The 16,016-nt window shown below is 46.7% G+C and overlaps 1 protein-coding gene and 1 long non-coding RNA gene across 3 annotated transcripts in view; one reads left to right on the top strand and one right to left on the bottom strand.

The window, feature by feature from the left end:
- The window catches only part of LOC135898770 (uncharacterized), a 114,619-nt gene that overhangs the window by 41,583 nt on the left and 57,020 nt on the right, over positions 1–16,016 (bottom strand). Inside the window, exon 3 of the long non-coding RNA XR_010563409.2 lies at positions 570–603. This is a non-coding gene — a long non-coding RNA (uncharacterized lncRNA). The remainder of the gene's footprint in view (positions 1–569; positions 604–16,016) is intronic.
- sff (sugar-free frosting) overlaps positions 1–16,016 on the top strand; it is a 139,425-nt gene that overhangs the window by 91,855 nt on the left and 31,554 nt on the right. For both annotated transcript variants that reach the window (XM_065427912.2, XM_065427911.1), the window contains exons 8-9: positions 7,599–7,633; positions 13,589–13,640. In XM_065427912.2, coding sequence (XP_065283984.1) covers positions 7,599–7,633; positions 13,589–13,640 — 87 coding nt within the window. The remainder of the gene's footprint in view (positions 1–7,598; positions 7,634–13,588; positions 13,641–16,016) is intronic.

Raw genomic sequence — 16,016 nt, 5'->3', positions numbered from 1 at the left:
GATCTTATCTGGGTTAGAGTACTTACGGGCCCAACATACCGCAGCCTTACAAATTAATTAGCTTTCGTTGTTACCCCAGTTGATCCCTCTCGTAACAAGTGCAAGCGAACAGTTCATGCTTTTTTACGTAACGCTTCGAAATCATAAACGATATGTAAAGCGCGTTTGTACATCCAACTTAACAGCCTAACAATTTTCGAGCATAACTGCACGTGCTTATCTTTCTTCCGGGCCCAATATTACACTGAAACAATGGTCTTATCCGATGGAAGCTCAATGTTGTACAATATGCTTGGTACTCTTGGCGTTTTCCCGTTTAGCTAAGAACGCAGGACTGTGTGCACGCGCACTCTGCCTGTTTGTTTCTGTATTTCAAGAAGTATACTGTGTGACTACAGTTTGAGCATCATCTGCGCTTCCTTCATGAGAAAGTTCATGAGAGAGTTCATGAGAGTGTTCATGAGAGTTCACGAGAAAAGGCACATCAGAGCTACTACCGCTCACAAAAAATAACTACTCGGAAAAAAAAAACAATGAAAACAAAGTCGCAAGTCCGACGAAGTACTCACAGCTGTCGAGAACACTCTCGTAAACAGACACCACCTACAAAAAAAATTAATTAAAAAAACTGGTAGACAAAGAAACTTCAGTACTACAGGCAAAAAGAAATATCGTTATCAAAGAGCAAGCGTGAAATTATAGTGCGAAATTGAGAGCTCCGGTGGGGGCGGCGTTTTCATATGTAAATGGACACTCCTGGCCCGTCTGGATGCACTTCGTATCGACTTACTCATGATCAAAAGCAGACTCAAAGCTCCGCCATACTATAGGGAATGTGCTTTCAACGGTTCAAAATCTCGGCGTATCGTGTTACAACGTCTAGCTCTGAAACGGACACCAAAACTACATGGGAAACGTTACACAAGTAAAAAAAAATGTGTTCCTAAGAAAGAAAAAGTAAGCAGGTTTCCCGTGCCAATACACACTCAACCCATCATTATGAGCGAGTTGTCGCGATGGCAAATAACTATTTTGCTACTCCTGCTTCATGGTACCTATCATGTTCACGCTGCGAAAAACAAAGAGGCTTCCGCGGTAACAGCTCACCAATTTCTGAATGTGCGCTCACGAGTTGTTTGCTTTGATAGCTCGCCGTAACATCTATACGAAGCCTCTGTTTTCATAGTGTGTGCGTGCACTCTGAGCCAAAGCAGGGCACATCAAGGCTACTGTGCATATTTTGAGGGCATCGACAAATATTTTGCGAGTGGGAGCAGACTAAACGAAAAAGCTTTCTATTTGCGCAGAGGCTCTTCAGTGGGCACTCAACGACGGAAGCTTATCCCAGCTTTCTCTTCGTAGCGCTGCAATGTCTAGCTCAGTGCGACAGGCACTTTCAAGGTTCCTCAAATTTAATTATATTGTTTTGATGCGCCGCATCAAAGTTGTGTCTATCTCATTTATGTTCATTCTTTGTACAGAAAGGGGGAAAAATAAACAAAACAGGGCTGTGATGAATTCGCCAGGTTGTAGAAGCTGTACAAACTTTTGATATTTCCACGAGGAGCAGTGTAACAGACACAAAAAAGAGAGAAAAAATAATACTTGACTACAGAAAGTTTACAAGGAGAGAACAAGCTGAACATAAGATAAAGCCTACAACAATGAAAAGAATATCGTGTATTTCTATGCTCTGAAAGACGCAAACAAGAGGCACACGTGACAGCGTTTATAAAAACTGTTTTTCATTCAAAGCCAGATATAAATGACCGCACTCATTATTGAACTCTGAGTGCCTATCTTCCGCGGAATCAAAACAAACTGGTTTGTTTCTCAAAAAAAAAAAAGCGACCCGCCGTGGTTGCTTAGCGGCTATGGTGTTGGGCTGCGAAGCATGAGGTCGCGGGATCAAATCCCGACCACGACGTCCACATTCGATGGGGGCGGAATGCGAAAACATCCGTATGCGGTAAATAACCCGTGGTGGTCCAAATTATTTCGGAGGCGCTCACTACGGTGGGCCTCATAATCAGATCGTGTTTTGGCACGCAAAACCCGATAATTTAATTATTGTAAACAACAAAACAGAGGAAGTGCTGACACGCGAACCTTCTTGTCCTGTGAGTTCTGCCTTTGTTACTACTTATTATCGGAATATAATAAGTATGTCAGCAGTGCATCTGTTTTCGTGCCGTGAGAGGACATATAAAATATTTCGAATTCAGCTAAATGATAGGCATGAGGAGGAAGATAAGGCGTAAATATATTTGTCTCATTTTCAAGAAATGAAAATTGTTATAAGTGCTTACGTGTGTCTCCTGTCGTTCTCTTACTTTACACCTTTTTGCACAATGTTACCCAAAAAATCTGAAATATACAAAGTGTGAAGAACATACTATGTATACCGCACACACACATGCACACGCACAGGCACGTACAAACGCACACACAAACGCGTGCATGCGCGCAAAAGCGCACAAACATCCTCCATCACAACCGCAAGCGTGCTTCTCCCCATAAAGCTATCTACTGTGGAGAAGCCAGTTCAGGAAAGGCGCGTCTAGCTCACGATTGCACGTTGCCGCCGTGCGACGAGTTGTATATCTAGTGGCAATGGTGGGCGCACCTTTAGTTTCCTCCCCTCTTCCCCAGGCAAACGCGAAGCTTAAAGTAAGGAGAATCGACTGGAACGATAACGTCAACGGTGACGTGCCTACGACCGCATGACGGGCAGGACGGAGGCAGACAGGAAAGCGAGTTGCGAGCTTTGAACCACTGCTGCAATAATACGGGCTTCAGGTGTCGATCAAGATCTCACGCAAAATTTCGGTTTTGTGGAACACGAACAGTAATTTTCTATACCAGTATTTAATTACATATACGTAAAGATTCAATAACAATTCAGACAACGGTACCGAAAACTGTTTTTTCTGTAAGAGGTGGGCCATTTCTTGAAAGGCATTCAACAAACGCTTTGGTGTCGATGTAAACAATGCCATTGGGTTTGCTTTTCTTGCATTCAGCATGTCGCTTGTAGAGGAAGCAAGACTTTCAGGCCTCATAGATTTTTTCCTGATATTTGACTTTCTCGTAGAAATTCTTCGCAATGGATTTTTCTCAGCCACACAAAAATATTTTATTTCATTCCAGTGGACTCTTAATGCTGTTTGAGTGCAACTCCTGCAAGAAAAAATGGCAGCGCTAGTAGACGAACCTGGCTGAAATGTGCCTGAAATAGGCGCTGAAAAACTGTATTGTCGCAATAGTGTTGGCAATCGTGCCCACCAGCGCAGGCAGGTCGTATTGCGCAGTTTCAGCAGCGGCAGTACTAGAGGCATTATAGGAAACGCCGCGTCGAACGAAGCAGTATTTCCTCATTACTCCTAGTTCTCAAGCTATCGCCTTTCACCTTCAGGTGCCGGACTCGAAATATAGAAGCAGAGAAAACGGCCGGAGAATTCTGCGAAACTTGTCTCGGCCGGTCCGATCCGGAGTCGTTTTATGGGAGCGCCGCGGTTCCGCCCTTGCGGACAAAGGCGAGAGTGGGGGATGCGACCGCTGCTACCCCGATACGCGATGTGAAAGCACCCCAACTTCCGCTCCCCGCGTAAGCCGCCAGCCTCCGGCGAGAGCGCACGAAACGGCGGCGTCGATATCGATCCGTCGACGGCGCCAACGAGGCGCCGGTATTGTGGCGCCATCCCTCGACGCTCCCTCGAAGAGGCAGCGACCACCGTTTGGGAGAGGAGAAATCGAGAGAGGCTGAACGATGACGAGAGAAAGAAAGGGGCGGGCAACGTGAGAAGACCAGAATAACAGCGGCAAACGATTGCGGAAAATGGGAAACCGAATGTCGACGGTATGTTGAGTGAGGAAATTTCATGACGGAGGGGAAGTGAGCAGGCAGCGAAAGAGAAGTCAATGCCGTAAATGAAGGGAAGGCACATGGGAAGGCTGAAGGAACGTGTCGCAATGTGGTCAGATGAAAGGCGCAGACGGAGTCTGCGCTCTTGGTGCCGAGGGAAGCCTTTTTACCGGCTCCGAGAAGCCGACTCGCGGCGTTGCTTCTTTATTGATGCAAGAGGCGAGGCATCTGGTAGGGACGTACGCCCAGTTACCGCAACCATTGCCTTGTCGCTCCACGCGGGCGTCTTAATTCCATGGCGTGCTCACTCGTTATAACGATCTTTTGCTTTTTTTTGCCCTGTTCACTTGTTTCTTTGCGGCCGTAAGCCTTAACACTACGCATGTGCGATCACTGGTTCGGCCACTTAGATGTTTTCCCATTTCCCGGATAACGTAGGTTGTGAAATGTTTGACGTTGCTCGCATGTAAAGAAGACACCAATTAGATTATAACTGCCGAAGATAAATATCCTGCACAAAGCATTGGCACACTCAGCATTGGCACACTTAGCATAGCGACAGCACGCGTGTATGCCTGGCACCTGCAGAATAATTTTTGGCGTGGGCGTCGCTCGGTATTAGTCGTGTTGTAATTCGAGGTCAAATATGATCCGCATAACTGCCCATTAAAACGGAGGGCCGGTAGTGTATTTCCTTGTCGTGAGTGTGGTAGAGACAACGTGCCCTGTTAAGGGGGCCCTGAACCACCCCTCTAGCTTGGTGAAATAACATAGTCCACGGGTAGCATACTCTGCTGCGAACAACTCGGCCAAGTTTTGGTGCGGTAGGCGTGGCGTGGAGCTCGCAAGCGGATCGCGAAGTAACCTCTCTCTCATACGCTCTCTTTTCAACAGAAGCCTGGCTCCCTACTCTCTTAAGGAGGCAAGCTTAAGCTTTATTTCGTAATAAAGCAGATTCCCATATGCGACTGCTATTGGTATACATAGCGTAGGAACCGCGACCGCCGTGCGGTGCCGCCACGGGGTGCTGCCACGGGGTGCCGCATTGAGTCCAGTGGCTAAGCGCATTGCGGCTCGCTGAGGACAACCACGTTTGGTTAATGTTTAACGCGTCGTAGGCACCAAAGGCGGAAGTCGTGGCGTCTACGTTAACATCCAAAATGAAATTTGAATTGCGCGCCACGCTGACAAATAGAAGGCGGCACGTTGTGGGCACGCCCCACTGCGCCGTAGTCTTTGCAGTGCAAGGCATTGAGGAAGGAACGGAAGCATAGCAGAGGCCGAGTTTGATTGCCAATAACTGCGCTTCTGCTGAACGCACTAAGTAGTTTCTGCGGCACAGTATTTCTGAAATAGCCTATTTTCACATCAAATGCCTTTCTCCACTTCGACAGAATGTGGTTCAGGGCCCCTGTAAACAGATGTGTTGGATTGGTCAATCCATCAGGATTAACGGCGGGGATGGTGGTGGTGGTGGTGCTGGTGAGTTGTAGTAACAGGCGCGTTTAGCTTCGCGATCGAGGGCCGGCGATTGCTCCGCCCGAGCGTCTCATAGAACCACTGTAGTGTTTCACTACAGTGATTCATGTAGTGCACATTGTTGGCTATTGAGGCACAGACATGCTACGCAGGTAATAAACATGAACACCAGGAACAGACAACGTATCCTCCCCCTCCTCTAGTCTGCATCGAAAAATAAGTACAATTGACGAGAACATAAAGTACAAAAACACACATGTAAAAATTTAATCAGCATCCTAATCCAGGAGGGATCCAAATGCATAGGAATGTCTGCTGCAGCTATTAAAATAGATAGGAAATAGTCTTTGTTATACGCTGTGATTCGTTTAAAGCGGAAAGCTGCTAAAGGAGCCATGGTAATGCGGGAAGGGCTTCGCGACAGCGCAGGAGCTCTTAAACCATATAAATGATCTCCGGATAAACGAAACTCGCTTAAACGGAAGTTCCGGATAAAGGGACCAGTGTTGTCAACTTTCATTTGCCGCCCATAGGCATAATGTTAATAAGATTGGGTTAAATCAAATGCATATTTTAAGAACTTTGGTTACATTAAACTTTGACCGAAACTAACTTATGTCATTCGCGTACGGAACAGGATAACTCGGAAAGCATGTCAAATGGTGATGCTATAAATAGTGAAGAAGCCTCAATAATCAGACAACACTAAAGGTAATGCGAATTAAAGATGCCAAAGTTGCAACTGCTTCCCCATCAGGAGGTCTACGCTGGGCAAGCAAACATCACTGAGGAAGAAGAGACAAATAGGAAATGCATGCTCAATATTGCAGTCACACTTCCATTGCTGCTTCGTTCACCGCACCGCACCGTGGTTGACACCGCCAGGAGTAAGAAACTTCAGAGGATGCCCTTGTTACCTGCTATGAGGAGACAGTTGAAAATATTATCGGTGATATTCGTGGTGAAGAGCATGATTCTAATGACAAAAACGCAGGCATTGCTGTTACAGTACGCGTTAGTATTGTGATCAGATGGGAAGAGATGCAGTTAGTTTGCAGAAGGTTTCGGAATCCTTCGACGCAAGAACATAACCTTACGCAAAAGAAACTGCACTCTTAAAATCAGAGCACAGTGATCTTTCTTCCAGCATATCGAAACACACGGACGCTTTTCAATGAAGGGATCGGTGGCGATTTTGGGTTTTTCGTTTAAATGGAACTTCTGATAAACAAAACACATTTTTCTGACCCTTTCAGTTCCATTTGGGTGATGTATACCATTGAAACAAAGCCAAGCTCCATAGCAGCAACATGACCGTAGCAATACTCTGTTAATGCCAGTGACCAGCTCTCTAGTGCTTGGGTTACCATCGCGTCTCAGGCTCAGTACACCATAGCTTCACCCTCTAACTTAATATAAAATGATAAAAAATGAATTAATTAAATGTTTGGGTTTACTTGCCCAAGGTGAGCCGCAGTGGGGAACTGGGGATTAATTTTCAGCACCTGTGGCTCTTTAAGGTGCACCTAAATCGAAGTAAACGAGCATTTTTACAGTTCACCCGAATGAGACTGCAGCCGCTACGGTCTAAATCGAACCCACGTCCTCGAGCTCAGTAGTGCAATGTCATAGCAACTGCGCTACCTCGATGGGCAAACCGGAAGTGTGACAGCAAATTATGGACGTAAATAAGTATGCACAGAAAGCGTCCACAGTCTATGAAGTTTCGTCACGGCAGAGATGCTGCACGAGAAAGGCGAAGACGTTGACGGAAAAGCGCAAGAATTGATTGTATGCTAATGACTTTATTGGGTGAAATATCTTAAAGGCAAAGCTTTCCTCATGTTTCCCCCTTCAGCGATGCGGTCCGGGTTGAACGATTGTCGAAGTTGTGTTTCGCTGTTGAAATATAAAAGCTAGTTGAGCGTTCTTTTTTCCTCTGGTGTCCATCCTGAAAGGTTCCATTGAAATAAAATAGACTATATTTGTATGCTGTGATGTCAGTAAACATTTCTTTGCTCTTACGCCATCTTTCTTGTACGGAATAAGCGAGGAAAATAGCACACCTTTCGCAGCGGTGCTGTTACTTGAGTTGAACAGAAAATTGACAACTTGTGTACAGATTGGTGAAAAATGTAAACTATGGTTTAATCATATGCGCGAGCTTCTTAATCTGCATTTGTTGAGGTACACTCACGGAGCATTGAACTGATGTTTATGCTTTTTCTTCTCTAATGCTATCCTCTGGACGCAGCTAGCGGATGTGACGAAGCATCCTTGGGTGACCGCGTAAGTATTTACGCTTCACAGACACGAAACCAAGAAGGTCGCGTAGCTTTGTTCACTATATCTTGCTATGCACACTGAAAAAAAAAAAAAGAGCCGACGATACCGCAGGCGTACTGCGAGCAAATATTTACGGAAAGTAAAAAAAAAACTAAGAAATGTGTAATTGATTTTGCGTAGCAGTTTTCCCTGCTTGTGCTAACGAACCGTTCTAACGGATGGATCACAACGAAAGAAAACATTTGTAGGTCTAATACCCATAACAAATCTACTCCCATTGATTGGAAGACGAAGAAGTGGCTCTTGTGTGGAACCCCGTTTTCTACTGCCCTCATTTTGCGAGCATTTTTGCGTGTTTTCGGGAGGCGCCGCTTCCGAGACCTTCGGCGATGGAAGCGGAGTCAACTAGACGTCCGGAGGAGACCGACGTCACAGCGTCGAGCGCTCCGAGGAAGCGCAATCACCTGATGAGCGACACAGGCAGCGAGGACACCTTGCTGTACTACTCTGCTTCCGAAGAAGATCTGTCGGATGACGGCGACTACCTGACCGTTGTGAGGCAAAAAGGAAAAAGGAGAATCGTCACTGCCTCCTCGTCTTCAACAAGGACGACGGCGGCAGCAAAGGCCCATGACGCGGCTCATACCATCCTCTTCTTACCCGAGACGCCGACCGGCAACCTGAATCGGCTGAACAGGCAAGCCACGTCTGTAACACTAGAGGCTCTTGTTCCAAATGAGATCACGGATATGAGGGTTAACACTCGCAAGAACATTCTCGCAGTTGACGTCAAGAACAGAGCAGCATTGGATATCTTGAGTACAGTGAAAACGCTGGGCAAGATAAATGTTCGCACGATAATACCACAGGACAGCAATACTATATCAGGTGTGATTTATGATGTCGATGAGTCAATCGACGACAACGATCTGCCTATTTTGGTCAAACCCGCCACAGCAGATGTATCTATTATTGAAATCCGTCGCCTAGGAGTTTCACGCTGTGTGAGGATAACTTTCAAGGGAGGTATCTTGCCGTCCCACGTGAAAGTTGGATTCTTTCGTCATCCAGTGCGACCGTTTGTTCCAAAACCGCTCCAGTGCCGTAATTGTTTGAAGATCGGGCATGTCAGCGGCATATGCAAAAATTCGACCGTGTGCGCAAGGTGTTCTGAGCAGCACAGCGCTGATGCTTGCCGTGCGACTCACATCAAGTGTGCCAATTGCTCTGGTCCTCATGAAGCATCGTCGAAAGACTGCCCGAGACACAAGACAGAGCGGAAAGTCCTACAACAAATGGTGAGAGACAACTCAACTCACAGAGAGGCCGCCGCCAAAGTACGACGGCGTCGTGTCCACCGTCACCGCAGACGATCCTCGTCTGCTAGAAATACTGACACCGTCGCAAGACAGACGCTACTTCCTGATGCTAGTGCTCCCAAGGCGCTCACCCACACTAACAACACGGTGTCTGGAGACGCAGCGAATACCTCTACTGCAAACGACTGGCCTGCACTTCCGACATTAAGTCCTCCAGCCCAACGAAGGTCGACGGTGGACTACCGACGCACCGATGAGGGCACAGATCACGTGCGAGGTCAAGACAAACAAGTAGTCGCCATAATAAGATCTCTAATGAAAGTCATTCGCGTGTTGATAAATGACATGCAGACGCCATCGGCTCGAGGTGCACTACAAGTGCTGGACGGCCTGGATCCGGTTCTTGCGAGCCTCGAGTAGCACACACAATGGCTCTACCCCGTCAGCCGTTCTTCAGACAAGTCAAGGAAGCATCTATTATGCAATGGAATGCCCGTGGCCTGAAATCCCGCGTTGATTTTCGCCATTACGTTTTCACCAATCGATTCCCCATTGTTGTCGTCTGTGAACCGAAGCTGCAGAAACCCGTCTGGATCTCAGGCTATGAATCTCATGTGTCATCGACTTGTAATGACATTAGCAAAGTGATCGTCTACACACGGTGTGAACTGACTTACGTTGTCCATCCAGTGCGGCCGCATGACAGTAATCAGTATGTGTGTTTGACAGTGAAAAAACAAAAACTTGCGTTCACTTTAGTGGGCGCTTACCTTTCTCCATCAAGTCATTTCGACAGGCAGAGACTGAGTGACATTATAGATGCGACACCTGGTCCATGGATTGTTATTGGGGACTTCAACGCGCATCATTCACTTTGGGGAAGCTACAAGATAAATTCCAAAGGAAGAAACCTTGTGCCCTTTGCTTGCGACCATGAACTTTGTTGTCTAAATGATGGCAGTCCCACGTTTCTGCGCGGCCGGACGTACAGCAGTTGCTTAGACTTAGCTTTTGTTTCGCGATGCCTCACTCGCTGCGTCCATTGGTTCGCAGATATAGAAACCCACGGAAGTGACCACATTCCTACCTACCTGAAGATAAAAGGACTCACCAAATCCGTTCCATCAAATTTTAAACAAACAATAGATTGTCCCGTGTTTAAATCACGTATGGAAGACGCATGCCACAACGGCATTTCGTCAACACTAGAATTTGAGATCATCAAGGCTATGCAGGATGCTATGCGTTCATTTCGGCCATTAGAGAAATACACAGATTTTGATTCGGACATACAGAGCCTCCGTGCAATCCGCCGGCGAGCGGAGCGACGGTACAGACGGACCAAATCGCTCTACGACCTTAGAGAGGCCAGACGCATTCAAAAGAAAATTCAGCGTCGCCTTGCTGCACTGCAAAATCAACGCTGGAAATCGTTTTGTGAGTCTCTCGACCCGCGTAAACCTCTGTCGGTTGTCTGGAGAACAATCCGTGGACTTCGAACAGCTCCTCAACAGCGTCGTCCATTTAAGTCTCTAGCCCTACATCAAGGACGCCGAGAAGTCGAGGTAGCCGAAGATTACTGCGCAAGAATCGCGGGTCCGGCGCTCCCGTATTCACCTTCCGCACCTATTCCCATTGTGCCCCCTTGCTCCAGAGACCCTCGTATGGACGCTCCTTTCTCCATTGAAGAACTGGAGGCCGCACTTGCTGGGTGCAGGCGATCTTCGTCACCAGGACACGATGGCATCACATACTCTGCGCTTGCGAACCTTGGTCAAGAGGCCAGAGATGCCCTTCTTGGCCTGTACAACGCATCATGGCGTGACGGCCTGGTCCCTACAACGTGGAAATCGAGTCGGCTTGTTCCACTCCTCAAGGCTGGCAAATCCCCGTTGGAATTGTCATCTTACCGTCCAATAGCACTGGCCAGCTGTGTCGGCAAGGTAATGGAGAGAATGATCCTTACACGGTTAGAATGGTACTTGGAATTTTACAACGTCTATCCAGAGGTAATGGCTGGTTTTCGACGCGGCCGCTCGTCAATAGATAGCGTTATCGATCTTGTGACATACGTGCAACACCAGAAACATCTGAAACGAATCACTGCGGCCCTATTCCTTGATGTTAAAGGTGCGTACGACAATGTAGACCATCATGCAATTCTGACCGCCTTGGAAGCTGTAGGGATTGGTGGACACACCTTTCGCTGGATAGGCAACTATTTGAATGGCAGATCTTTCTTTATTTTGACTGAAGACGGACCAACGCAGCCTAGCTATACCAGTCGTGGTGTACCGCAAGGCGGAGTACTCAGCCCTACCCTTTTCAACCTTGTGCTCGTTGGTCTCGCTGATTCGTTACCGCAAACCGTTCAACTCTCCGTTTATGCAGACGACATTTGCATATGGGCCTCAGGCGTGACACGTGTACAAGTCCGCGCACGACTTCAGAAAGCCTCAACAGCTGTGTCAACATATCTAAGAAGACAAGGCCTGGAGCTTTCCGCTGAGAAATGTGCACTCGTTTCTTTTACTCGGAAAGCGATGGCCCCGTATGCAGTGCGGATTAATGACCAAATTATACGATATAGACGAACGCACCGATTTCTTGGCGTCATCATTGATAGAGACTTGTCTTGGAGCCCTCACATCTCGTACATGACAAAGCGTTTGGCCGCCATTGTGGACCTTCTTGCGTTTCTCGGCGGTAAGTCATGGGGCGCAACAGTACCGTCAATGTTGCAACTATATAAAGCACTGTTTTTGGGCTTCCTGCGGTGCAGCTTACCTGTACTAGGAAATACTTGCACTACGAATATACGAAAGCTCCAAAGCGTGCAAGCCCAAGCCCTCAGGACTTGTCTCGGTCTCCCCAAAACTACGTCATCGATTGCGACAGTGGCCATAGCCAGAGACGCTCCTTTGACCGTTTACATGGATACAGATGTCCTGAGAGCACACATCCGACACCTGACTCGGATTCCCTCCCACCATCTTGCTTGCTTGCCAGCAAAGAGGCCACTTTCAACTTTTGTCAAAACTGTTGTAAAACATCAGTCCTACTTGCCATCAGAATTCACGCCCGCTACACGATTATCAGATCCATTGTGGTGTCTGCACCGACCGCAAGTGCAACTGACAATTCCAGGAATCAGAAAGAACGCTGGAGCGCCACTGCAAGCTTTGAAACAAGCAACCTTGGAGCACATTCACAACGTGCACAGATTCCGGCAACATGTGTACACAGATGGTTCAGTAAAACTGAACAGCTCTGCTGCTGCAGTCGTCATCCCTGCAACATCTGAGGAAATCAAAGTAAGAACTTCATGTGCGACCACGTCGACGGGTGCAGAACTCGCGGCGCTTCGTGCTGCACTTGATTTCATTAAGCAGAAGCCACCGCAACAATGGACAGTCTTTAGTGACTCCAAGGCAGCCCTTCAGTGTATAGGAAGCCCAATGCGCCACGGACCCAGTGAACAACTGGCCTCAGAAATTCGGCACATATATCATCAATGCTATGACAAGGGACACGACATAATCTTTCAGTGGCTTCCAGGACATTGTAACATCAGCGGGAATGACCACGCCGACGAAGCCGCCCGATCTGCGCATGAAAGTGGTCAACGAGTCTTGATTCCGCTTTCGCGAACAGACGCCGCGGCTGGGCTGCGATTGATGTCCCGCGACTGTACTTTGCCCCTGTGGGACTCAAATGTTTTCACCATGTGTCGGTTGCGTTCGTTGTCTCCGGACATACGGATGCACCTCCCGCCTGGGTTACCACGGCGTGAACAGACCATGCTCTACCGTCTGTGGCTAGGCGTTGCCTTTACTAACTCATATGCTTTCCTCATTGGCATGGCCAACAGCCCCACGTGTGACACATGCAACATCGACGAGACGCTCGCACATATTATCTGTGTCTGCCCGCGTTATAGTGCTCAGAGACAAGTGATGTGCAGAGTACTAGACCAGTTGGACAATCGTCCACTATCAGAACTAAAAGCTTTAGGCCAATGCTCCGGAAAAACATCCGCGTTGAAGGCCTTACTCGCGTTATTAAGGTTCCTGCGGTCTACGGGGCTTCACGACAGACTTTAAGAATGCCGCCCCCTACCGCTCTTTACTGTACGCGCTTTGTTCGTGCTTGTCTCTCTTTCTTTCTATCTTCCTCTTCCGCTATGTTTCTCTTTTTATCCCCTTTAACCCGTCCCCCTGCGCAGGGTAGCCAACCGGAACTACCTCTGGTTAACCTCCCTGCCTTTCTCTGCATTATCTTATCTCTCTCTCTCTCTACTCCCATTGACCAAGAACAGATATCGTTCGTCCTTCACCAGGCCATTCGGGAGTTGGTGCGGTGGATAATAAAGTGGGGTGTAATTGACAAAGAGGATAATTTTGTTTTAGCACTCCATACGTGACGATATAAAACCTACGAAACCCCACCGACGACATCCGCCCATAAATTATGTGAGCGAGTTTAGGGAGAATATGCGAACGTCTCGACGCATCGTTCTGATTTTTAGGCGAATGTGACGTAATATTGGCCTATCACGTGTGGGTATTTGAGAGGGACAAATAGAGCGTATGTTGTAGAACAAGCTTTTAAAGCCTGACACATTTTTTATCCCTTTCAGCGCAAGCAAGACAGAGTTGGAGTTGGAGCTGCCCATGAAGGAAGTTGTACAGGTAAGTCGACTTACAATGTTTGCTGCTCTATTAAATCAACAAGGGAACATATAGGGCTATGGTGTATGTAAGTGGAAAGTCAGCAAGTAACTGAGCAAGCATGGGCAACCGGGATAATAACGTAAAGGTTGTTGAGGCAGTAGGTCACATACTTTCATAACGTCGGCATATTTACTTACTAATTTACTTGCTTGGTAAATAATTCGTGCGAACACTACAGTGCACAATTAGAAATTAAGAACGTTTAGCAAGGTTGATGACTCGCAGAAAGTTTCGCTGTGCTCGACAGAATAAGTTGTCTTAGCAGTACCAGTTATATCCAGTTAATCTAGGTGTTGTAGAAGATTTATAAGGAATGCTGGCGATTTGAACCTAAGATCTCGTCGGATTCATGTCCGCCTATCTGTTAAAGTTCGTATTAGTTCATCGTGTCCACTCAAGCAGAAGTTCCATTTCTACACACTGCTAAGAAGTTGGGGTACAAAGGTCGGAGGTCATGTGCATAAGAAGTCGTATCTAATAGAAAAGCTTACTGGAGACATGTAAATGGCAGCACCATACAATATGACACTGCAGAGTATGCCTGTACTGCTTCACTATTGCTTTATTAGCGGATTCTTTGCACCTTACGAAAGCTTCTCACACGCGTAAATACGATAGCGCGTATTGACAGTTCGTTTCACACAGAATCAGTCATTCTGCAATACACAAATACGAAGTGTTGAATGACTAAAAGGTTGCATTCGTACTAGTTCTTCCTTAACTTATTCGGCATAGGCAACACAATATCATCAGAAAACTCTATGGAAGATTGCATTAGTAACTGTCTTTGGCCTCACTGCCATATGCTTAAGACGTTCTCAACAAGATGCGAAGTGCTAAATGTGATAGAAGCCTTCATTGCCTGTTAATAGGTACATTTCACGTCGCAAATTTTTGTTGTTCCCCATTTACAATGCAGCGGACGAACGACACGTTAGAGGTGACCACACGTGGTATCGCCTGCGTTGTTACAGCAGCTTTACGCCGTACAATATTGTCACGCGTGCATTGTATTGCTCTTTCCCGTCGACCGTTTTCCCCCGGTTTATCGCCATTATCTAGTTACCGGTCGGCGAAGGAGGACCTACTGTAGCCAAATGTTTTTGGTGTTGTCACCGGTTCTATAGCGAAAGAGAGTTCTTTAAGTGCGCGTGATGTGAATGGTATTTAGAGAGAGAGAGAAAATGATAAATGAAAGGTAGGGAGGTTAACCAGGACTGAGCCCGGTTGGCTACCCTACACTGGGGAAAGGGAAAGGGGGACGGAAAGATGAAAAGAATGGTATTTGCGTTCTCGAATAGCGGGCGGGCTTGGCCAGTGAGATCAGTTGCGGCGACCGACCAGTCTGTTTGCCTTTATCGTTGTGATTTGAGCGCTGCTTCTCTTTCTACTTACAAATTCGCCCAATGAAGAGTTATATGATTTACTGACATTTTCGGAAGATTTTGGTTCTTCACCTTCAGTGCAACGTGACAAAATTTCTGGCTGCAAACCATTTCCGTAGCAGCTGGCTGCTCGAAGAGAAATTTAACTGTCGGCGTAGCCTCGTCACGATGAGCAAAATTTGCAAGTTTGTCATAAGGTGCTAGCGAGCAGTTCAGTTCCTAATCTCGCATAATGTATTGGCAACCCCATTTTTTATCTGTCGATGCGCGTATGCTGACCGTTATAGAGGGCTGAAATAAACCAGCATTGCCTGACTTTTGTTTCCTGCACGAAAAAAATGGCGTCTATATTTGCTCCACATTATTTAATGCGCTGACAGGTGTGGGCTGGTGTAGTGTCCTTTATGTACATTATGCAACAGTCTAGAAATGCCCTTCTCCTCATTTTGTGTGCAAAAAAAAGCAACCAGGTCATATGAATCTCATCATGAAGTCATCATCACATATTTGTAGCATTGTGTGTACTGTAACGTTAAGTGAAAGGCGATGCTGTGTTAGCAGGTTCTCTTTCGAAACATTTTAGGAAGTGGCTAGACTTTTTGACGAATGTCCATACACATAGCCATCTTCATTTCCAGCTGTATTCTTTCTCGAAGTTCTCTTTTTCCTTTTCTGCACTCTCTTTGCTTCTGGCATTTTCTCATATTTTTCTATATTCCCATTCGGTATTTCTTGAGTCTGTTTATATATCCTGACTGCTAAACATTTACCGTTTCTCATAATGTGAATACGAGTGTACATACTGTAAGCAAACGCACTAGACATTACTGCATGGCATTCATTAATTGATGAAATAAATTCCTTGGGCCGTTTTTGACAGCATGACAATAAAGATGTCGTTCAATATTTGCGGTAAACACAAAGTAATTAGGGATATAAGTAGTTATGT

Source organism: Dermacentor albipictus, chromosome 3 (assembly GCF_038994185.2).
Source record: "Dermacentor albipictus isolate Rhodes 1998 colony chromosome 3, USDA_Dalb.pri_finalv2, whole genome shotgun sequence".
NCBI lineage: Eukaryota > Metazoa > Arthropoda > Arachnida > Ixodida > Ixodidae > Dermacentor > Dermacentor albipictus.
The sequence above is the reverse complement of the archived record's forward strand: the minus strand, read 5'-3'. Positions and strand labels throughout refer to the sequence as shown.